Source organism: Porites lutea, chromosome 12 (genome assembly GCF_958299795.1).
Source record: "Porites lutea chromosome 12, jaPorLute2.1, whole genome shotgun sequence".
Classification (NCBI taxonomy): Eukaryota; Metazoa; Cnidaria; class Anthozoa; order Scleractinia; family Poritidae; genus Porites; species Porites lutea.
In genome coordinates, this window is record NC_133212.1 from 6,276,878 (window position 1) to 6,301,101 (window position 24,224).

The following is a 24,224-nucleotide window of genomic DNA, read 5'->3' on the forward strand; positions in this document are numbered from 1 at the left end:
GAAGTTGTAAGAGCGCTTATGACCTTGTCGGTGACAATAAAAAATCAGAGTATGAAACGGAATCAGAAGCGGGACAAAATCGGATCACACCCCCACCCCTCCCCCCAATCGGGAAGAATGTCGAAAGAAATTTGGTTAATAGTCTTAATAGGTGGTCACCGCAAACGTGCAGCGACGGAATTAACTTTTAATTAAATTTTCTCTAGTCTACCACTGGTTGTAAAGTTTTCCTTATAGGTTAAAACTATGTTTTTATTCATTTTATTTATCTATTGTAACAATTTACAGCGTTTACTTGTAGAATCGTATCTTGGTATGGTATTAATTTTGTATGGCTTTTAAAATTTATTTTTCTATTTTAAGTAATTTTTCAGGGCGTGATAGCAGGTGCTAAGGTGTTTGAAGCTGAAGGGGCTATTTTGATATGAATAAATAAAGTTCTCTCTCACACGTTCTCTCTCTTTCTAGAATGACGGGCGGCTGGCCCAACCTCGAATTCCCTGCTCGCACAGTCCGTTTTTCGCCGCCGAATACCAGGGAAAAGAGACCTAAAGATATGACCCTGAAATATGACCATCGATACTGTTGCGTAACGTTCAAAATATAGGGATTTGTATGGAAGAAAAACAATTGTTTCTGTTGCCTACGAATGTAAAAGGATTTGAATAAAAATCGGCTAACCTTTAAGTTGTGTGTTTCTTCTTTTCTGCGTGGTTTCCGAGCCCAGTTTTTGGCCATTTAATGGGTGTTAGTTGGAACCGGTTTGCTCTATATGGAGAAAACCGTTTACAGTACAACCCATAAAACGGCCATATATCGGCCCATGGATCACACAGGAGAGACGTAACACACATTTTTAAGCTGTTTTTGATTGACATCCTTTCATTTTCGTAGGTTACAGAAACGATTTAATTATTTTTTTTCCCATACAAATCCTTATATTTCGAATGTTACGCAACATTTCGAGTTTGGGCTGCCTGTGGTATTTAAACATTATATTGCAGCCAAGCAACGTAGAATTTTTCTTCGTCCACCGTTTCGCTTTCCTTTATAGATTGTCTCACATTTTTATCAGTCAAAATGTCAGCCAACACGTTGAGGTTAAACGTTACCCACTACGGTGTGCTAGTTTGCAGTGATAATGAAAAATTTGGTGGCGTTCTGGGTGTGGGAAAACGATACATCGATGTCTTCGGAAACAAGAGGAAGTCTGAGCTTGAAGAATGGCATATATTTTCCACGATTTACGGCGAGCTGCCTTCGAAAGAAGATTTAGATACTTTTACTGGCTTTTACATTTCGGGAAGTGCCCGATCGTCAAACGAAGATTCAAAGTGGATCGAGGATTTAAAAACGTTTATACGTACAGCGGCTAAACATCCCTCAAAGCCTCGCGTTGTGGGCGTTTGTTTTGGACATCAGGTTATTGCGGAAGCTCTTGGCGGCAGCGTTACTGTCAATCCATCCGGGAAATTTGTCCTGCAAAGTGAGAAGATCGAAACAGTCGACCAATACAATCGATTACACAGAGCTTTCAGAGATCTTCTCGAGAACTGTGGTTCTCTACGATTGCTTGAGTCCCATGAGGATTGTGTTGCATCCCTCCCCGCTGGGGCTCAAAGTTTGGCCAGCTCTGCAACCTGCCAACATGAAATGATTCAGTTTACGGAAAATATATTTGGTATTCAGGCTCACCCTGAATTTAACGTGCAAGACATGGTCAAGGCGTTAATTCCTAGTAAGTTAGCCGCAGGCAAAATCGATAAAGCAGGACAAAAATTTTGTGAAGAAACTCTCAGTGAACCATTGGATTCAGCGAAAGTTGTAGCTGCGTTAAAGAAATTTGTCGGCAAGGAAGATGATGATTAAAAATTTATAAAGAGCATGGCTAAGCAGGGGCCGGGAGGCCACTCCCTAAAATGGCTATACACGGCCGGAGATTCCAACCGAAAGGGCTCAAAGGATAAAGAATTCACGAGTTTAAGAGTTATGAAAGGGTAGGAAAAGCTATGACTTTAGCATTTGAATTTAATTCGAAAAGGCGCACCTTATGACTTCATCATGTTGATTTATGAACGTTACACAAAAACGACCGGAAGACTTCCTGTTTTAAGCGATTTATTCTAATGAAGTACAGGGTAGATATATTAAAGGGGCACCACTTTTCAATGCAAGGTATATGAAACGAGTACTTTTTCTGTTAAAAATGGTGAAAAAAAACTTTAAGGGGAAGGGGTTGAACCGCTTGGCGGATCCTCCCCATTTTAAACTTTGTTGGTCCTTGCTTTCAAAATTGACCTTGTTTACCCCCCCCCCCCCCCCCCCCAAAAAAAAAAAAAAAAAAAAAAAATTGGCATAACCATTGTCTTCAATTTCTCATGCTGGGACGACTGTAGTTAGCTAGTGCAAAATTTTGGAAGGATAAGCAAGCTGCATTGAGGTGGCCCAAGCTCTAGTCTGCTACACAGCCGTTTTTAGTGTCGTCACGCCACGCTCCTCCCCACCAACTACTAGAGGGGAGGAGCGTTGCGTGACGACACAAAAAACGGCTGTGTAGCAGACTACCCAAGCTCAAGCTGGGTGATCATGGCAAAAATATAAAACATGAATACGATAAAATTCCCAATTAAAATTCCTTTTCTTACTTCCACGATGTATTACTTGCTGTCTGTGCCCTTGCTTTCCCGATTCGAGGCGATATTTGCACCGAATTCCCTTCTGACCTTGCAAAACGTACTGTGATTGGCCAAATGGTCGGGAAAGAACGTGTGACGAAAATGTTCGTGGCTCGTGACTCGTTCGTTCGTGACATCTGCGGGAGCTCCGGCGACAGGATTACGTAAATTTCATCAGAGGAAAATCCCAGCCATAAACCTTTCCTCGAAGACTTCCCATATAAATATTGATCAAGAATCATGTCAGGTAATGGCAAGAATCCTAAACGTTTCGCAGTTTTAGTTTGCGAAGATGCAGAAAAATGGGGTGGAAAGGATCACATAGGACAGCATTTCAAGACCCTTTTTGAACGCCAAGATGACACTGAATGGCGTTGGTTTGACGTTTGTGCAGGGGAGCTGCCTTCTGAGGAAGATCTCGATAAATTTGACGGTTTTGTTTTCTCTGGAAGTCACCATTCTGTTAACGACGATAAAGATTGGATAAGAAGAGCAGAAAATTTCGTCGTTTCGTTGTCCGAAAAACCTACTTCGCGCTTGGTTGGCATCTGTTTCGGGCATCAACTCATTGCTAAAGCCTTAGGTGGCGTTGTTAGCGAAAATCCGTCTGGAAAATTCATTTTACAGACCGAGAAGGTCACAGCCACAAAAGAAAGTTCCGTGACATCGAAATTGTTCGAGAACGGGCCGATAAATGTCTTGGAATCGCACAGCGAATGCGTGGAAGAACTTCCCCCAAAGGCAGAAAGTTTAGCAAGCTCGAGTACTTGTAAACACGAGATTGTTATGTTTACTGAAAACATTTTGGGATTTCAGTTTCATACGGAATTTACGGCAGAGGAGTGCGAGGAAAAAATCCTCCCCAGTTTATTGAGTCATAACATTTTGACGGAGAAAGAGGGAATTAAAGTTCAGGAGTCATTGAAGATTCCCGTCCATTCTGATCAAGTGAACAATGCGGTGCGTGATTTTCTCCATCAGTAAGATTATTTACATGTAAGTTAGGAAATATTTTGGGAGCAGAGGGCCATTGATTTTCCGATTAAAGGGCCTCAAGGGTGCACAGGGTAGTTACGAAACGACCGTCTACTGGATAAGGTTACTATGGAAACTCATCAAGAGGATAACTATGAGGAGACCCTCACTTGGGGGAGGGGGGTAGGGTAAATATGTCAGTGGCGTAAGCCATTAAGCCCAGACTTAACAAAACTTTGGGTTAAAATGATTTCATGTAATCTGCCATGTGACAGGGAATGATTGCACCAAATAGTGAAGCTTCACTCTCTTACAGAAATCGCCTCCAAATCACCATTTTTATGTGTAAATAGAAGTCCTTTCCTGCATGGTTTTTGCGTCGGTATCTAGTATACAGGGGCATCCAACGACAATTTTCGGAAAATATCTGTTCGGAAGACGATTTGAGATCTAGAATTTTCGGAACATTTGTTGTAAAATTTCTTGCTTGCCTGCCTCTCCTAGGATTTTCGAACATCTAAAAAATGGTATAATTGCCCATTTTTAATGGATTGTTACCCTTAAAAGGTCACCTAGAATTTTTGGGAGCCTTTTTTCTGGCTGAAATTTTCGAAAAGGCAAGTTTTGATCCCTATAGTTTTCGGATCACTAGACTTTCAGCTAGGAAATCCGAACAGATGAAAAATTTTTAGGGGATAAAGGTATGCCCATATCTACTGTTTAAATACTAAAATATGTTTAACAATGCTATGTTTCAGTGGTTTTGAACTATATTCTCGTTGGGTGCCCCCGAGTATACAGTGAACAGCTGAATCTTTTGCTGAGCCATCTTGTTTTCTAAGTAGGTGTGTTGTAGGGGTCCCCTATGTTTATTTTGATTACATGTCAGATTCATGTTGGTTAAAAACTTGGAATTTTGTAGGGTCTTAACTCGTGAAAAATATCTAGTAAACTACATGCCATTGTCCTTGTTGCTGTTAAGCTCCTTTTTCACCGTGTCATATGTCTTTGTACATTAGTGTTTCACGACTATGATGCTCGTCAGAATTTTCACCCTAACAGGGTCTCAACTGTAGATTCATTGGCTGTTACATTTTATTCATAACAACCAATTCCCCACTCCAGAAGCTATAAAAATAATGGATACAAGATTTTGGTGCAACAATTTCTGGAATCGTTTAAGTGGACAAGTGTTACTTGTAATTGGTTAATGTTTGCCTTGAATACCATCGACCAATCATAAGTAAACCCAAATGATCCCACGAATCATTGCGTCAAAATCTTGTCCTCATCCTCTCCCCTTAGTTTCTGGAGAGGGGAATTGACAAACTGCATCTATCTACATTTGACCGAAGTCTCCCCAGTCTTCTAAGCTATAAGCTTTTTTTGCCCAAATGTCCACATACAAATTCTCCGAACTTATCTTCATACGTGTCCTTTTACTGTTGATGATTCCAAACTGTGGCACTATTTTTGTGCCTGATCCTGGGGGACTGAAAGATGCTAGTAGAAGCCTAGTGGCTGCTTGGGTATGTGCTACCATATCCTCCAAAATTTGGACCCTGTTATTAAAGCCTATTCTCATTTTGTTTTTTTGCTCTGTGTTTCTCTTTTGAATGCAAAAGTATAGAGTATTTAAGTAGAAATGGAAGTTTCTTTTCTAGGTATTCGTTTTGCCCTTCAATCTGGGGTTGGGGAAGGGGGCAGTGATTTGGGTATTACAGTTTTATTTAATAACTAGGTATGTGCTCTTGGCCATGCTGGCTTTCAACAGGACTATGTTTTTGAGAAAGCAATTTTTTGAAACTCCTTTTATACTGTGGAATTGAATCTGTCATTTCAAAATATCATGGAACAGGAAATGGCGAAATAATGGAGATCTCATGTGTCATAACCACGTTCAATGTTTCAAATGATCTTCTCCTATCACTTTTTTTTATCTTACCATAATTACTGTGATATAACCTTAAGTATATACCATCTTACTTTGGTATACAGCACTATAATTCTTTTTAATCTATATTTTTATTATCATTCTTTTTATTTAGTTATTTTTTCCTTTGTTTGCAACACTATCTATGTGGTAACGCAATAAACAGTCATTGTTGTCAGTGTTGACAGCCACAAAACATTTTCTTTCCTCCTTTGAATATTAATGTGTTCCCCCTGGGGGGGGGGATTGCATAAGTCTCAGTCTAAATTTCAAAATTCACTGTTTCATGTTTTGAGGAGAAACCCATGCCCCTTTCCATATTTTAATATTGTTTTATGCAGTTGTCTTTGTCCTTGTTGCAGCCATTTCAACCTATCTTTGTGTCATTTGTCACCATTTTCATGTGTCTTATGTCACTACTTCAAAACCATGTCGCTGGTTGCAATTTTACCCTAACAGTGCCTCATTGATCAGTCAGTTGCTAACTGACATAAGTTTCTGTCCTGATTTCTCCTTTTGAGCAGAGAAGGGGTAAATATTATAGTCTCCTTTTCAGGCATCAATGTCTTGCTTTAAAGAATGGGGGAAGAATAAGGAGAGAAAAGGGAGTCACAATTATTATTAAAGGAGTTGCTTGAGGAGGATGCTAGGGTAAATAAATAAAATAGAAAAGAAGTTTGTCAAACTAAGGAGACAGGCGAGCCTCCACTTACCCAACTGTCTTAGTACCTTTTACCAAACTTGGCTGTAGACTGCAAGCATCTCTTAGGAACTGTTTTCTTTTGAGCCACAGTAGATCACGAGCATTCGTGAGGAGGGCAAGTGGTGAAGCCATGAGGAACAAATCTCGCCCCCTTTCACCATCGATTTGCATAATTTTACTTTATGGCTTACTGCAAGTCGCTCTAAGGAAAGAAAGGACGACTGCTTGTGGTCTAACGTGCATGACTGCCAAACCCAGTCCTAGTTTGAATGTACAGTCTAGTTTGGACTCGCCATTCTCAAGAAAAGTTGTTTTACACCTTTCTCTTGGTAGGCCACTAGGCATTTTTTGATTAAAAGGTTCAGTCAAACATGACAAAGAAAAACGCAACTTTGTCCATTGCATATATTTCAGATTTTAAGTTTGAGTTGAATTAATTGGAAAAGCTCGAAGTTTACTGCAAAATATGTTATCATATGACCCCCTCCAACACACACATACATACACTTCAAATGAGATTCAACACTTTGTAACACAAACTGTCAAAATAACTAACACAATGAAACAATAAAAGGTTTTAAAACTTTATTTCAAGCAACAATTTAAGGTTAAGATACAAGCATGACTAAAGATTATTAAAACATGCAGGCAACTAGAGAATCTAACAGCAAAATTGGACACTCTCTGCAAATATAACGATTTTGTTTAGCTAAAACTCACAAAAGCATTATAAAAACAAGAAGGAGAAACTACACAACTGAGCAGTACTTCTTACACTTCGTGGGTTGTTTGTCATTGGTCATGAGTGCGGAAAGCCAAAGTGTTTTCTAATAAAAACTTAAATTTACTCACTAAAAGTTTCACTCGCAAAATTGTAATAAAGCATTACATGTCTTGTACACTTTAACAAGTTAACATTATAATATGCTGCCCCAATAAAACTACCAATATATTAATAAACCACATTTAAAGATCATCATGGTGGTTGAGCTCTCAAGTTTCACTTTGCTATTTAAATGCTGCAACTCCTGTTACTACTTTAACGCTGCTAAATCAGTCAGAAGCAAAAAGGTTAAAAAAATTCCCCTTTTTCATCTAGAAAAACTGACTTGTCAACGATAAAACAATACGAAAACAATATGAAATTTGTGGGAAACTGCCCGGGTGGGTGTGCTGTGCTCTCCCTGGCAAATCAGGGCAGAAACGTATGTCTGTGGGTGAGCCTTTTGAGGAGTAGTAGTCTATTGATTTCCTATTGAGGAATTGTTAAAGCTCAGAAGAAAGTTATGAACCAGACTGCTTAAAATCAAATTCAAGAATAAAAAATTCCAGATTTCATATCATAAAATACTGAAAATCTAACAGTACCATATTTTACATGGATAGTACTATTTGTTTTGCAATATTTTATCTATCGATCTCCTCTGCAGTGGGCACAATTTCCACTGCTCTTAAGTTCAGCTTCGTGCCTCCCTTTAGGAGAGGAGGGGGCCCATTATCTTGAACAGCGGTTGATAATTGACCTTTTTACTGATATGGCAGCCATATTGAATTACGCCCAGGGGGCATGAGCATGATCTGACATACTCGCTCTAGATTAGGCATGCTTTTCGGGCCAATCTTTCTTTAAGTTTTCGTAGAAAAAGATTGTAATGGGTAACAAAAGATCATTGTGCTGTGTTTGGACTGAAATATTTATCGCCTTTTCCCTGAGAAATATACAGTGAAGTACTCTTTTTGCTCAAAAAGCGCGTGCAAATACTGAGCGAGTTCCCCACTGAACATCCTATAATACTCCCTAAATCTAATAAATTCAATATGGCTGCTGCATCCGTAAAAAGATCTATTGTGATTTAGCTTATAGTCAGCAGTCTCTCCTTTGCAGTAAGAAGGGGTGGCGAATGGTAAAATCCGAGACTCCCCGAGACCCTAGTTAGAAATCCGAGCCCGAGACTCTTTGGTAAAAAGTTTCGAGACTCACAAAAAGTAAAGACAAACCATGCAAAAACGAGACTTAAAGACTTATCAAAAACGCTTCCGAGATTTCAAGATCCTGTTAAATTTTTCGAGACCCACGTTTTTCGAGGTACCATTCGCTACCCCTGTAAGAGGATGGGTGGAGAGAAACAAAAAGAAAGAATTTTGGGGACAATGTGAAGGGCATTGAAAGAAAATAGAGCATTTCTCTCCTCTCATCGTCTCCCATGCAATCACTTTCCTATCATGAAGCTATTCTTTTCAGTTATTGATTTCCAGTAGGAAGGAGTCGCTGCAAAGGTGAGAGGTATTTTATGATAAAAATTCTGGGAAATTTCTTGAATTTTGTCAACAATAATTATGCAAGTAAAGCATTAAGAAAATGAAACTGAGAACTCCCTCAAAGAAGGAGCTTTACTGATGTTTATATCTTCCAAGCATTTCTAACCATGAGATCAAAGTAGGCGTCGTTATCAATGTTTGCCCCAAGGCAAGCGTAGTACTCGCAAAATTCTTTCTCTGTGACCTAAAAATTAATACCAAAGAACAATAATATAACTAGAGGTTACAAATTGTAAGTATAGGGCTGGAAGCAGATGCTGGGCAGTAACACATCATCTGAGAAAATGATGAAGTGGCATACATTGTTAATTACAGACCCTTTAGTTTTATTTGGTCAGTTAGTAGTTAAGCCATAATGTGCAAAATTATTACAATCCTATATGCATGCACGGCACGTACTTGTATGTAGAGGCCCTGCCAGGGTGGGGGGGGGGTCCATGTCACCCGTCTGAATTTTAAAACGTCTCGTGTCAGTGTTTATAAATGCTTGTCGCTTATTGTCGGCTTTGCCATCACTGTCGCAATTTGGGCGAGGGAGGTTGTCTCGTCGCGATTTCATTTTATGCGCTGTCGCTACTTTTTGGGCCATGTCGCTAGTTGGAATTTACCCCCAGCTTTGTTTGGACTCCCACTAAGAATGAATGAAATGCCTAGAAGGCAATCTGGTCATGTGCATGTAGACCTTCTATCACTGGAAATCTTATCTGTGTGTTGTGACCATCTATCACATGAAAATTACACAAAGCAGTGTTGGAGCAAGAGCATTTTGTTGTCACCCATACTCTGTAACCTTTGCTTACTACTAGTAGTATTAGAATAATGCAATAAGAGTGTTATGATTTGAAATAAAATAATGATGACACTGCTGGACATACATGTTCTTGTGAAAAGTCACCCCGACAAACAAATCCAGTTTGCAAAGCCTTATTAATAGCAACAGGACACACAAGAAACCGCAAAAGACCCAAAGATTACTGTCTTGCTCTTCTCTTAGGGAGTCGCAGCAATACTATTTCTCTTGTTCTGCCTAACTTTCTCGAGGACTCGTGCAGAAACGCCTGATCTCTTGATCACGTGAAACTACGTGACATGTTGATTGTTGAGATGGGCCATTCAACATGTTGAACATTGAATATATGAAAATCATATAATCATATATGAACAATGTTGAACATTGTTGAACAAGAAATATTACTATAAAGATGAGTGTTAATCTGTTTAGTAGATGTTGAACAATAACATTCAATCTGTAAACATGTTGTTAACTGCTCTGACTTACAAAAAGCTGCAAGAATAAGGACTGCAAAATGCTGTCACAGATTTTGATTTAAACCACTAACCAACCCCACCCCCTCCCACCCCCACCCCTTCAGGGCTAACAAAAAATTGAATTCCAGCTTTTCCAAACCAGCTCTCTTGCTTGCCTGGGGCCCGTTTCTCAAAAGGCCCTGAAACTTTTCGGGCCCAAAGGAAAATTTTAAAATCAAAACCTGTTGAATAGTAGCACAGTTCTTAGCTCACAAACCAGTCAATTTTGCTTTGTTAACTGATAGTTTTATTGTATTGTTTTCAAAATTATTGAGACTTCGATCGTGAATGCAAACACGGCAAACACAAAACAGATTTCCGGGCCCAAAATGTTACCTGGACTTATGAGAAATGGGCCCCAGGGACCATTGCCTGTTTGTCTTTACTTTCCCAGCAAGAAAATCTACTTGTCCTGGACGACTGGATGGATCTTTTTTTGACTCCTAGCCCCTGGTAACATGGGCCTTGCAAGTTAATGGTGAAACAGAGTAACAGAAAAATAAATTTCTTATCCACTTGTCCTTTGGACAGACACTATATTAAATTTGGTTGTCTGAAACCCAAGAGTTCCTGTCCAAACACTTTTGCTTGAACCTTGAAACTCAAAAACAACTGGGCATTTTAATGTTTTTAATGACATTGTTAGCCTTATAAATAATATTGTTTTTGACTTCAACCTGAAATGGAAATCGTAAAAACAAATGAAATGGCTGTGGAATGGCGAAGTTTAAAGGAAGATTACCATATTTTGTCAAGTATGAGGTTTGTGTTTATAACAACACAATAAATTTTAATTCTTCCGAAATTTGAAGTCAATTTTCAACTGTTTTTGTATTTTTTTTTCTACTTAAAAATGTGCTTGTCCCACGGACAAGTTATGCCAAAGTTTTAAATGTCCGAACTAGATTTCAACCTGTCCTGGACAATCGGACATCTATAGGTTTTGGCACACCAGGGGCAACCCATTGAGTTCTCTGTACATGTAGCTCAGTAAGTAGAACACTCCTGATATTGACCTGCCTTGTAAGTTATCAACATGGTTTAAAATCGCGTCAAGAAATTTCACCTTTCCTGTTTTACGGGTTTCAATAAGCACCGACGGCCAACGAAACACGTTGGCTACTTTGCTCATAGAAGTCAGTTACTTTTTTCTAGAAAGAAGAAGCAACTAGTTTGAATAATGTTGTAAACAAAAAATATATCAAGATCTGAAAGAAAATGTGATAATAACATGTTTTCATAGAGGCCCAATGGTTTTACATTATGCTTTAGTCATGTGAATGCTATATTTCAGTCAATTTTTCACAAGTTTCTGTATAAGGTTTGCACAGAATTTTTTTTCTACAAAAGTACGTAATGTATTTTTCATTATTTGTTCATTGCTGGTAGGAATTGATTTTGTGAGTGATAAATCGAAAGTTTCACGAAAGCTTCATTTTTTTGAATGGAAACGCACTCTTTCGTTTTAAATTTAGTCCCCAGAACACTGAAAATCGCATTTTAGGGCTTTGAAAATTCAAAATTTTCTGGGGAAGTCCGCCCCCTGAAACCCCCCTACCCCCCCAAAAAAGGGGACCAATGGCCCCTTGTTGATACAGTCGGTTACTCTATTCAAACCTGCTGGCTACTTCAATTATTATTGAAACCCCTGTTGTTTAATCTTTATGACTATCGATCAATGAAGACAACCAACCTTTCCGTCTTTTCCCTGGTCTGGCTCAAAGTTGTTTAAAAATTCCTCAAATACCTCCCGTTCTGTCTTTTCTCCATTTTTATACTTAGGGTGCTCTCTGCAGTTGTAGACTCTGCAAGAAATGGTGACAGATACTCAAAACTAACTTCCACTAAAAACTTGTTTGTGAAGATATGTCTTGATAAATAATAATGTACATGTTGTGGTTCAATTTTATCCTTGGTTTAAATTTTATTTTCTTTTGTTTCAGACTCATTATCATGTTATTATCATACATTACCATACCCAAAAACAAAAAAATAGAATTTGAACCAAGGATTAATAGAGGATATTACATGGCCGTGCGGAGATACAAAATTTCTCTTAGAGTGTTGAAAAATATTTCATGAGTGAGTGCAGTGAACGAGTGAAATATTTTTTTAACACGAGAAGAGAAATTTCGTATCTCCAAGTGGCCATGTAATGTTCTATTTATTATATAAACACCAATGAAATGCCAAACCATTTCACTTTAATAGTTTTTTGGTGTGAAAGGCACAATAAATTTTATTATGTAGCCATAGCAAAGGTGATATTTTCACATGTGAAGATATCAAGTTTTTGCACGAAAGCTCACCTGGTATTTCATTGGTGTTTATATAATAATATTAAAATAATCCACTCCAATTGACAAAAAAATCAAAAATGTGTTCATGAAAAATTGCTTGCTTTGGACCTCAGGCGAAGGAAGTTTTCAAAGCTTGCATCCTGGGAAAATATACTAAAAAAAATACAAAGAATTGAGTTCGGCATGGCAGTAGCGTGGCGTTTGAAACCAAGTTGAGCTAGTGCCGTGTAGCACGGCAAGGCTTGCCATGCTACACAGCATTAGCACAACTTGGTTTCAAACGCCGCGCTACTGCCCTGCTAAAGTCGAATTTAATTCGATCAATTGAGTTCGGCACAGCAACAGGCAAATGAGATTAATTTTGCAAAAGAATGGAGCAACATTTAATACAGGCTTAAACAAACTTACCCTTTTAAATCTTCACAGTTTATAACACCATCTCCTGTCCTGTCAGCTTTTTTAAATGCCTGTTTGACAATTTTTAACCTTGAACCTTCCAAGGGTTTCTGCAGGTTGAGTAAATAGCCGTTAACCCTTTAAGTCCCGATAGTGACCAAGATCAATTTTCTCCTAACAATATCCATATGTTACCAAGAGAAATAGTTATGAGAGTTAATAAAATGATCACCTAAGAGAAAATGCTTTGATCTTCTACCAAATTCTCTCAACTTATTCCTTAGGGAAATGTATAAAGACCAGTTTGGAGAATTTGTATGTGGATATTGGGGCTTAAAGGGTTAAGGTTTTGTGGCATGTATCATGCTCATGGCTAAACCAATCAAAACTCATGTCTGAGTCTGTTCATTACACCAATCAAAAATCAAGTTTTTTCAACAGTTTTGTGAGAAAAAAACAAACATAAATTAGAATACATGTAGGTGAATTAAGGTGCCATCCATATAGCTACAATTCTTTCCCTGATCAAAATGTGCTTAACTTTTAAACTCCCAATGGTGACCAACATCAATTTTCTCCTAACCATATCCATAGATTGTCCAGAGATTAGGTTATGAGAATTACTAAATTGATCACCTAAGAGAAAATGCCTTGATCTTTTATCAAATTCTCTCAACCCATCCATGAAGGAAATGTATAGAGATCAGTTTGGAGAATTTGTATGTGGATATTGGGGCTTAAAGGGTTAAATGCACTCCTCAGGGCTCCCAAAAAACAGGAAGGGGGATGTCCCCAAAGCATGCCCTTCCTGACCAACGGATGTGATGCATGAAAGGTACTCTTCACCTATTGATCTGGGCCCAGTTGTTTGTAGGCTGATTAGTGCTAACCAAGAGTTAAATTTTAGTCTGGGTTTCTTTTTCTTAATTTGTTTAAAGGCATTTTCTCAGATAATTTTCTCCATTCTTTTTAGAGCATCCAATCATCAAATTATAGACAAACACAATTAAGAGTAAACTTGCTTTTAAAGCTTTCATATCTGAATACAAATTTCACACAACCCTGGGTTATCTTAACCCAGCTTTGAAAAACCGAGCCCCAATGCAAACTAGTGCCACCTACTTAAATTTTTTCTTCCTCTGCTTTAAGTTCCTGAAGAACACCGTCTAGCTCAATCATTCCCAGAAAAACATCTACCTTTCTAGGACTGAGTACGGAGCACATATATTTGGGGACTAAAATGATAGGGAGCCTTAATGATGATGAGGGTGATGGCAACAAGAAATTCCAAAAAGTAGCAGATTTTCAGGGTGTGTTGAACATTTCAAAAACTGGTTGCCTTTCCTAGAAGGAAAGAAAAAAACGAAAGCAACAAGAAATCTGCTTTTGAAGTCCTACAATGTGCAAGCCATGTGATTAACATTTTGGAAACACAAGGAGGGATGGTGATGGAGAGCTACATAACATGTTACATGTTTTGGGAGCCCTTGGGGTGCAAAGAAAATCAATTTTACAGCTTGCCATTCAGGCAAGCTGAAGCTAACATTTACTAGCCAAGACGTCATTTCAACTAGCCCCAAAAGCTTTTTGAAGAGGAGAATTGATTTCACAGTTCTTCTGTTATTCAATTTCCTCAAAAAAGATCACTTGCCCGTCGGGCAAGTTAATAACAGAATTCACTAGCCCAATAGCAAATTCCACTAGCCCCGGGCTATCGGACACTACTTTCTTTGCATGCTGGCCCTGAGATTAAGGGTGGCACAGTGGTGACAGCACTCGCCTCCCACCAATATGACACTGACGCAAGTTCAATCCCGCCATTGACTCTGTGGGTTGAGTTTGTTGTTGGTTCTTTCCTATGCTCTTGTTTCCCCCTCCTCAAAAACCAACATCTCCAACTTTCAATTCAACTAGGATTGGTAGGTGAAGAACCACTTTGTGGATGTGCTACATGTACCTCTAAATTGTTATTTACTTATTTAATTACCCGGAAAGCAAGAATGAACTCCTCAATGTCAATTCCACCTGCTCCATCCTTGTCAAAATAGGCCCACAGCTCCTCAGCCTCCTGAATTGAAAAAAGATAAAAGAATAAGAATATAAATGTAGGAACATTGTTATGGTAATTGCATGAATTTTCACTGATTTACCATTGTAAAATCCCCCCTTGCACATCACAAGCCACACATTTTCTGCTGAGAGTAATTCATTTTTTACTCTTTTTATTTCTTTAAGTTGTATTATATTGCATCTGTTTCTTTTTCAAAAGATTAAAAATAGAAGATTTTTCTGGGTGGCAAGGCTCACTTACCTCTTGAAACTTTTTTATTGGCTAAGTGTGAAAATCTCACCATTGTGCAGGCCGCACTGGTCTGAAATTTTGAGCCCTAGTTAAATGAAGTATGCTCTTCCCATTTTGGAAAAATATAGAATAGCTCTAGTGACAAGTTTTAAGTTAACTTTTCATTTGACCAAAATATTACAAAAGGGCCCATTCCTTGCCTCCCTGAAAGCCCTTACCCTTGATCTTCAACCACGCACAGTAAACACTTGTATATCTTTATGTTCAACATTCATACATTGTGCAAAATTCTAAAGGGTCATTGGCTGAGTTTTGTATTGGAAGTTTTTAGCTATTGGGTTTTCCAAGCAAATTTCTGGAAATAAGCAGGGGTTTCAATAAGCACCGACAGCCGACGAAACACGTCGGCTACTTTGCTCAGAGAAGTCGGCAAATTCTCTCTACAAAGAAGAAGCAACCAGTTTAAATAACGTTGTAGACAAGAAAATAATATATAAATTCAGCCAATGCAAAACAAAAACAAAGAATACACAGCTGCTTCAAAATAAAGTCAATGTTTAGGCCTACAAAAATGTCTGTTTTGACTTGTCAAGTGCTTGACAAACATGGTTTGAGTTTTGTTTCAAGGATAAAATTATCCAGAAATGATCTGAAGGGAAATAAAAATTGTTTTGAGTTAGCAGAAGGTTTCAAGTTACTTAGGGTCAAATTGCAGTAAATGTAAGACAAACATCCTGTGATAGTGAGATGGTAAATACTGTAATTATTAGCGTATTCTAAGTAGATGTTTTCCGAATCTTTTCTTTCCTTTTTTTAATGTAGGTGTACGTTCTGCAGGTGTATTATAATAAATTATGTGAAAGTTGTAAGTTTGTAAGTACAGCTGTATTGTATTGTAATGATGTGAAAGTATTGTAAAATAAATAAATAAATAAATAAATAAATAATGTAGAAATCCAGGGGAAGTCGACTTTAGTATAAGTTAGTGAGGGCTTGAGTAACTGGTTTACTGGGAGTTAAATGTATCTGCTGAATAATTTTTTTGCATCAAAAGTGTAATATAAAAGTGCTGTTCATACCTCTTTTGACAGATCAACTCCATAATCCTTAAGACCAGTGAAAAACTCATCTTGATTCAGGGTGTGTGAATGGTCATCATCATAGAGACGAAAAGCTCTGCAAAATGCAAACTAAAATAAACACAACTGTACCACCCTACAACACACAAAGAAAAATAAAACTTTTGGTAAGTGAATTTGCTGCAGAGTCGCGCCAATCTGGTGACCTGTGTTCTGTGTTCACGTGCTAAGCCATATTGGTTTTATTCATTTATTAGTCTTTAACCCTTTAAGCCCCAATATCCACATACAAATTCTCCAAACTGGTCTCTATACATTTCCTTTAAGAATTAGTTGAAAGAATTTAATAAAACATCAAGGCATTTTCTCTTTCATGATCATTTTTTATATTCTCACAACCTTATCTCTTGACAATGTATGGACATTGTTAGGAGAAAATTGCTGTTGGTCACTATTGGGACTCAAAGGGTTAATGATTTACAGCCTTAGTAAAGGTGAAGTAAGGTAAACATTTGCATGAATTAATAATTATTATTATTTATTAATAACTGAATCATTGGATGATGCAATTCTAGAGCTCTGATTGGCTTAGCCATCATGGTATATGAGCCATTATACCATGCTCTCCAAAATGGTAATTGTACATGTCTGCTCAAAATTAAAAACAAGCTGAAAATTGGTTGTTTTCACTAATAATTAAAGTTGGGAAGAATTCTTGATATTTTGTGGGTGTTTTTAAGAAAACAATTATACTAATTGCGCTTGTTAGATATGACATGATTACAGCCAACTCGGTGCTACGTGCCTCATTGGCTATCTACCATCACTAATCTAACGCGTACTCGTGGAATAATATTGTTAAATATACTCTGTTTACTTCATAGTTCATCTCTTTCATTGGGTTCATTGAGTTATGAAGCCTGTCCTGAGGTGTCTAGCAACTCAAAATTTGATTGCAATAGTTGAGTAGCCATTTAGATTTTAAACCGTTCACGTAACTTTGCATTATGGTGATCAATGTCTGGCAATCATTCTATAATTTCAAGTCGCCAAAAGGTGACATTGAAAAACATTAGGGAACTTAAGCATCAGATGTTCTTGGTACCACTGACGCCAACCGGAAGTATTTTTGCAGCACGACAGCCACTGCGCATGTCAAGACGTTCTTGAGCTGCAGTCACACAATTCAAAAAGGCGAGTTCTAGTGTTGAAACCACGTGGAAAATTACCGCCCCATCTCTCTTCTCCCAATAGTGTCCAAGGTCTTTGAGTAAAGGTGTGCTGAATAGCATCAAGGACCACCTCTACCAGGTAATTTCACCTAAACAACGTGGTTTTTGTACTGGAAGATCGTGCATCACCAACCTGCTTGAGGCTCTTGACCACATTGGTTCACTTTTAGATAGTGGAAGCCAGGTTGACACCATCTACCTTGATATGTCAAAAGCTTTCGACAAAGTCAGTCACAGGTGCCTCGTCCATCAGCTAATCCAGGCCGCTTTCGGTGGAAACCTGCTTAACTGGTTCTGCTCTTACCCGTCAGGTTGACACCAACGCATTATGGTACTCAGCGCCACTTCAGAGGACCTTCCTGTTATCTCTGGAGTACCTCAGGGTTCCATACTCGGACCAGCCCTCTTCCTCTTATATGTCAATGACCTTCCTGAAGTCATCAGTTCTAGCAGTTGAGTATTGACGCTCACTGACGACAAAAAAATATTCAGAGGGATAAAGACTTTGGGGGATGCCTCTTCTCTCCAGGAAGACCTTGGGAAGCTTGCAACTTGGTCTCAATCATCCGGTCTCCTTTTTAACGAGGCTAAGTGTAAGGAACAGCACATTACAAGGAAAACAAAGCCGATCTCATCCTCTTACAAACTCAACAATACCACAGTTGAATTATATGCTGCAGAACAAGATCTGGGCGTATGGATTAGTAAGGATCTGACATGGTACAAAGAAGAAAACGAACAATCTTCGTGAGCTAATAAACTGCTTGCATACTTAAGGTATCATCCAGGGTAAAAAATTATCATTTTTCTAAATTTGCAATTTTTAGACGATTAAATAGAGCTCATCAAGAGCTTTCTTTTAAAAAAATTCCAGGAAAAAATGTTTTTTCTGTGCAGACTTATGGAGTGCAAAAGTTTTTTCTATGCTAATTATTTTAATTGATCGTTGACAAGTCCTGTCATACTTGATACGCGTGCCGCTGTTGAACCAAGCTAATCACGCAATTTGACAGAAATCGTGGTTTACAAGTACAGTGCTCACTGTTTTTCCCTGGAGTTTGAAAGTGAATGCCTCCAAAGAAGAAAAAAGAGCTTGTCCGTTTTCGTCCTCAACTCCAAGACAAAAGAAGACGACAAAATCGTTTTGTCACCAAAGAGTGGGCCTCGAAATTAGCAGAGAGCGACAAGGGCTCCTACTACAATCAAGAAAAATGGCTAAAAGATGACAAAGCTCCTGAAAAACCCATTGAAACTACCGCGGAATCGAGTTTCACGATTTCGTTAGCAAGCGGAGTGAGCTTTTTAGGCCGCGAAGCAGCCAAGCGAGAGACGAAGTCGCGAGAGGTCCCGCGCCATATAAAAATCGGATGAAGTACTGTTTTAAAAGTCTATTGTAGCGGAAAGAAGCTTCAAGGAAAACTCTCAGAAGCGGTTTGTTGTCGATTTTTCCAGGGAGGTGTCGAACTTTTAAAAAATGTATCTAGTAAAAGTAGGCTTGGCTCAACTTGGCTTGTCCGGTGCGAAAATGAAAACTGCCCGTTGCAAATAACTAATGAAGCTTTCTCGACAACAGAAAGGATCGAACAGAGCAGAGCTTTCGAAATAAATTGTTCATCTGTTGTCGGGTTTTGTTTTCAACTTTTCCTGCTGTGTCACTATTGCTGTCCCTTCTCTGGTATGCATCAACATTGACAGCTTTGGTGTTATAATCTATTATAATCTCATCACGGGTAATACGTCGCCAAAATCTTTTTTCACTGTTTTCTCGAAATGAAAATCAGGGCAAGTTGAGGGTACGTTTTAAACTCCAAGTCGGCAACTCGGGAACCAATTTGGCTGAAATTTGGCCAACTTACTGTCAGATAGTTTTTCTAAAAAACAGTGTCTGCAAATTTTGATTTCTTTTTTCGTTTTTGAGTTAGAGTATTTTTTTCACAGGTAGTGCTAATGATTTGCTATCCCTAACTTCACCTGCTTATAACAACAGAACAAATGCACTTGACAAAAATCTGAGACACGGTTGTTTAGTCAAACCTGTTAAGAAGCGAATGGGTTCTTAATTGGCTTCTTCCGTTAATTTTTGGCTGGACTGGACTTAAATTTACAGTGACATCCACTTTCACAAAAAGCTTCTCATTTCTAAATCGCGTTAATATTTTGATTTTTTAAAAGAAATAAGCAATAATCTGGAACTATTAAGCTTTCAGAAAGTGTACGGTTTATGGGGGCACCCCGGCACCCTCCCCCTAGATCCGCCCCTGTGATTGGTATGGTTTATCTTATGCCAGTGGGGGTTTTAACACTATGTGAGCAGAGCTTCCTTTTGTCTTCTTGATCAAGGAGGAAAGAAGGAGGCTCTGTCTTAAAAGAGCTGAGTCACGAAATTCAGCCTAATTAGGTAATTACAAAATGCCCGTTAAATTAAGAGAAATGTAAAAATAACCACTTAGAACATTAAGGGAAACTGGGAAACTGATGCTTTACAATTTTATTCCATGGTACTTATTATTTGTTAGCAGTTATGGTAGAAGGAGATGAAAGTAGCCAGTGGTTTTGGCCGGCAACTGGCCGATATTAACAGCCCTTTGGGGTTTTAATTATTGTATAACTGATTTGAATTTCAATTTCTTCTGCCTTTGACTAGCAAGTTTACATTTAGTGCACTCAAAATAAAATAATTCCTTTTTGATGCGACTACCAAAACAAATAGTTCCAGCTCATGATAGGTCAAGACAGGTTTTGAACTATGGGCATCCCAATTACAAGTTTAGTGCTCTAACCACTCCCCATGCTGCCTCTTTGTAGGTAAGCGACTACCTTATTCAGGGCTGTCAACCCCCCATGTCTTCAAATATTGAGAATTGATAAGGAAGGGATGATGGATGACATCATAATGCACTGCACATGATGTCATTTGTGCAAAACTTACTTGTTCACTTTGATCATCATGAATTTGTGATAACACAAAACGTGGGGAAAAGATGTTGTTGGTATTGTAACATTTGACCTGATCGGTTTACTTCCCACCAATCAAATTATTATATTACAATGGGATACCGGAGTTTATGAGAAAATGTTCAATGTTAACATTTAAATAGCTCAAACAACCCAAAACAGTTGATACTTTATTGTCAGAAAGTCGTGTCTTCTGAAGAAAATATGGCAAACTTCGGTGATTATCCGGGAGATTTCATACTCTGATCTGGAAACTGGGAAATACAGTCTAAAATCTGGAGTGTCCCAGATTATCCAAGAGATTTGGTACTTATTATGGGCATTAACACTCCGTGAAATTAAGATTTTGGAAATTAACACAATTTAAATTAACATAAATTTAATGGAAAAAGATGTCAAGTAAAGGAAATTAATGTGAAAGAGAGGGGGTAACATTTCAAAACAAAGGACAGGGTGCAAACAAAATCATTTTTACAGCTTGCCTTTCTGGCAAGCTGAAGCTAGCATTTACTAGCCCAGACGTCATTTCAACTAGCCCCAAAAACTTTTGACTAGCAGAATTGATTTCACAGTTCTTCTGTTATTTGAATTCCTCAAAAAACATCACTTGCCTGTCTGGCAATTTAAAAACAGACTTCACTAGCCCGATAGATAGATAGATAGATATTCTGTTTATTTCACCCACTTGCAGCAATAACTGAATTGTTGTCACATACAATTAACCATTTACATACATTCACTGAAATTTATAAGTTACAAAGTCATTAATTCTTCTGGTATGACCATGTTGACGTCTTGGAAGTTGGACCCTTATACTGTAATGAGACTTAATAGCAGCAGGAGAGGGGATGATGTTCTTAAGGGGGGACATTTGGCGTGCAGTAGCCATAAACCGCTTACTAGCTCCTACTCTCCTGTCACTAAGAGACTCCAGGCCGGCCAAGATCAAGGCTTCAGTATAGTCTACCCGGCCAAATATTATTTTAAGAGCTTTCCACTGTACAGACTCAATTAACTCGTCCAGATATAAAGGGATCGCAGCCCAAACTGGCAAGGCGTACTCAACAATGGATCTAACAATACTACAGTAGACTAACACGAGATCGTTAGTGCTCAGTCTAACTCTCTTGAGGGTCCGCAGCACAAACAATCGCTTAGTAGCTTTTTTATGAATACTGTCACAATGTTCGTTCCAAGAGAGGCCATCAGAGATAATAACCCCCAAGAGTTTATAACTAGATACTCTATCAATGACTATACCATTATAAGCTTTATTACATCCACTTTGAAATCACTGGTTATCCGTGCAATCTGATTGGCTCTCAGCAGTGTGATTTATTCCTAAATCGCACCATTTTTTGCTCTAAATCGCATCTATTCCAAATCGCGTCATTCATGTTCTAAATCGCATCATTTCTGTTTTAAATCGCACCATTTTTGTTCTATATCGCATCATTTCTGTTTCGAATACAAAATGAGATGTAAAAGCCTTTTTGTTTTGGCTTTTTAACAAACCGGCTACTCGATCAATAAAATGTTAGTACTGACTAAATCCTGCGATTTCAAAATGGATGTAATAAAGTGGTAATTGAACTTCGTGTCGTGCAATTTTGGTCTGAAATCATACTTGTGATTTCAAATCGAACTCGCGCTGCGCGCTCGTTCGATTTTGAAATCACGCGTATGATTTCAGACCAAATTGCACTCCACTCAGTTCAATTACCATTATGAATCGGTGTTATAACAGAGGGTTGATACTTCAAAAAATTGATAACCTTATATTTACTTTTTTCTCATTAAGCCGCATGTTACGCATGGAAGCGTAGGTGTTAATATTTGCAGCGATAAATGGAAGGTAGCTAGGCGAACATCGAGGAATAGATTTAAATACCGAGGTGTCATCAACGTATTTAATCCTATATCTCCACTCCCTAATATGGCGAACAGCAATGGAGCGAGTTTTGTTCCTTGTGGTATTACACCATTCGGTGTAACTGGATGTGAATAAACCTGACTGATTCGCACTCCTTGTGAACAGAGCAAAATCTACTACCCCCAGGCTATCGGACACTACTTTCTTTGCACGCTGAAGGAAATTAATGCAACGTTCACAAAGAAACAAAACTTGTTGAGACAGTGACAACAAAGTTATTCATATAATCTGAAAAAGAAACTTTGTTCATGGTACTCTCCCTTTCCTACGCACATTTACTAAGGGGGGCAAGCAAAGAAACCTGGTTACTTTGAGGGTTCTTCACAGTTTTACTGATACTGGTGGATCTCCACGCTGATAAAGTACCGTAAAAATTCCGAAAATAAGCCCCTCCATGTATAAGCCTCCCAAACCGCTAACGCGAAAAATCCTCCGTTAAATTGCCCCTCCAAATATAGGCCCCCAGGGGGGCTTGTACTTGGAAAATTGCCCTCAAATACAAAGTAAAACAAAGCAAAACAGTAAATTTACTTCCGAATATAAGGTTAGCCCAATCAATTATGAAACGCAAATTTCCCTCTGTAGATAAGCCCCTTTGAATATATGCTCCTCCAAAAATAAGCCCCTTAAAAAGTGCCTTTGAAAGATATAAGCCCCGGGGAATTTTATGGTACTCCCGTCTTAGCTGTCAAGAATGTCAATATTGTATCCAGAATTTTGGTCCAAAAATAATGGAAATTAAGGTCATGGACATTAATGCTTCCACTTAATAATTAATGGTGAAGAAAATACAATGTACAGATGTAACATGATCTTTTGAAATTCACATTAATTTAATGAAACATTAATTTCCTGTAATAAGGTAGAAACTGTATAGGCCACTAAAGAAGCATCCCTGAAAATCTTTTTTTACCTTCCTAATCCTTTGGCGCCAGTGGCTCCTCTTCTTTTGCATGCAGCCCGTACTTTTTGAAGTGAAGGTGGAGCATCTGCCATTTTTCTCAGTGAAGTTAACAAGGATCTACAAAAAAATATATCGGGAAAGATGTAAAAATAATATTGTCATGTTTGAGCTGGGACAATAACATAATAACAGACTTTAATGTATAAGATTCTTTAAGCTTTCAGCAAGTTTACTCCACAATGAATAAATAATTAATCAAAATAAGATACACTCTAAAAAAGAAAATGTAACAAATAAAATAGAAAAATACCGGTAGAGAGTTTCAACATATTGATTTAGAAATAATTTGTATCAAATTGAAAATACATTCTTTGGTGAATGCAAAAAAATGGATAAAAATTGAGTATTACATGTTCTCAGCAAGGTTGAGAGTGCAAATTAAACCAAGACAGGAAAGGGGTAATTTCCGCTTCAAATGATCATTTTAAGAGAAGGGACTGGGGCAAGCATTAAGAACAACACATTTTGAACCAGGAGGAGTTATTACTGTCACAATTGAAACCTTTTGGACTTCAAAAGCAGTCTTTCTTATCATGCATCCTCCTTTATGACACCAGTGAAAACTGCCCCCACCTCTGATGTTGCAGAATTATATGCAGTAGGCAATGTGCAAAGCGCAAGGAACTGCTTCAAAAGAATTCCATTTATTTTTTCACCAATGTGCAAGTCAAAGTAATAAACGTAACAGTCTTTTTCACTGTGCACCTCTGTTATGTTGAGAACCATTTTGTGAATGATACAAAAGCCTTAAGAACCAATGTAGAGAATTAAGCACAACTGTTGAGCTAAACGTGCATTTAGAACACAAGAAAGAAACAGAAATGTGTCCGAAAAGAGCCATCAGTGGATTATAGCTATAATTGAGTCCACTGAAAAGAAAACACAATGTAAGTTTAGATATTCTTATATTTGTCAACAATGTCTACAGTTTTCAATCAGTGATTACATGTACATGTTTATACAAGCTTCTTAGTTTTTCATGGGTAAATAAATTGAATATTGTTATTAGGGAGATGCTAATGCCAGCAACAACATCACTTACATGTATAAAGTGACTAGCAATCTTCAGTGCAAATATTCAGTATAATAATTATGCCAACTCATTCACTTTGTCTAATGTTGACAAAATCTCCTGGAGTCAAATTTTCAA

At 38.1% G+C, this 24,224-nt stretch overlaps 2 protein-coding genes across 2 annotated transcripts; both read left to right on the forward strand.

Annotated features, from left to right (window-relative positions):
- Positions 1–1,024: 1,024 nt before the first annotated feature.
- Positions 1,025–2,266, forward strand: LOC140921584 (uncharacterized). Its single transcript, XM_073371584.1, has one exon. The coding sequence runs from the start codon at positions 1,081–1,083 to the stop codon at positions 1,867–1,869; it is 789 nt and encodes a 262-aa protein (XP_073227685.1). The 5' UTR covers positions 1,025–1,080; the 3' UTR covers positions 1,870–2,266.
- Positions 2,267–2,819: 553 nt separating this feature from the next.
- LOC140921442 (uncharacterized) lies at positions 2,820–3,865 on the forward strand. The gene has a single exon (XM_073371437.1). It carries the CDS (start codon positions 2,916–2,918, stop codon positions 3,657–3,659), a length of 744 nt encoding a protein of 247 aa, XP_073227538.1. The 5' UTR covers positions 2,820–2,915; the 3' UTR covers positions 3,660–3,865.
- The last annotated feature ends 20,359 nt before the right edge of the window (positions 3,866–24,224 follow it).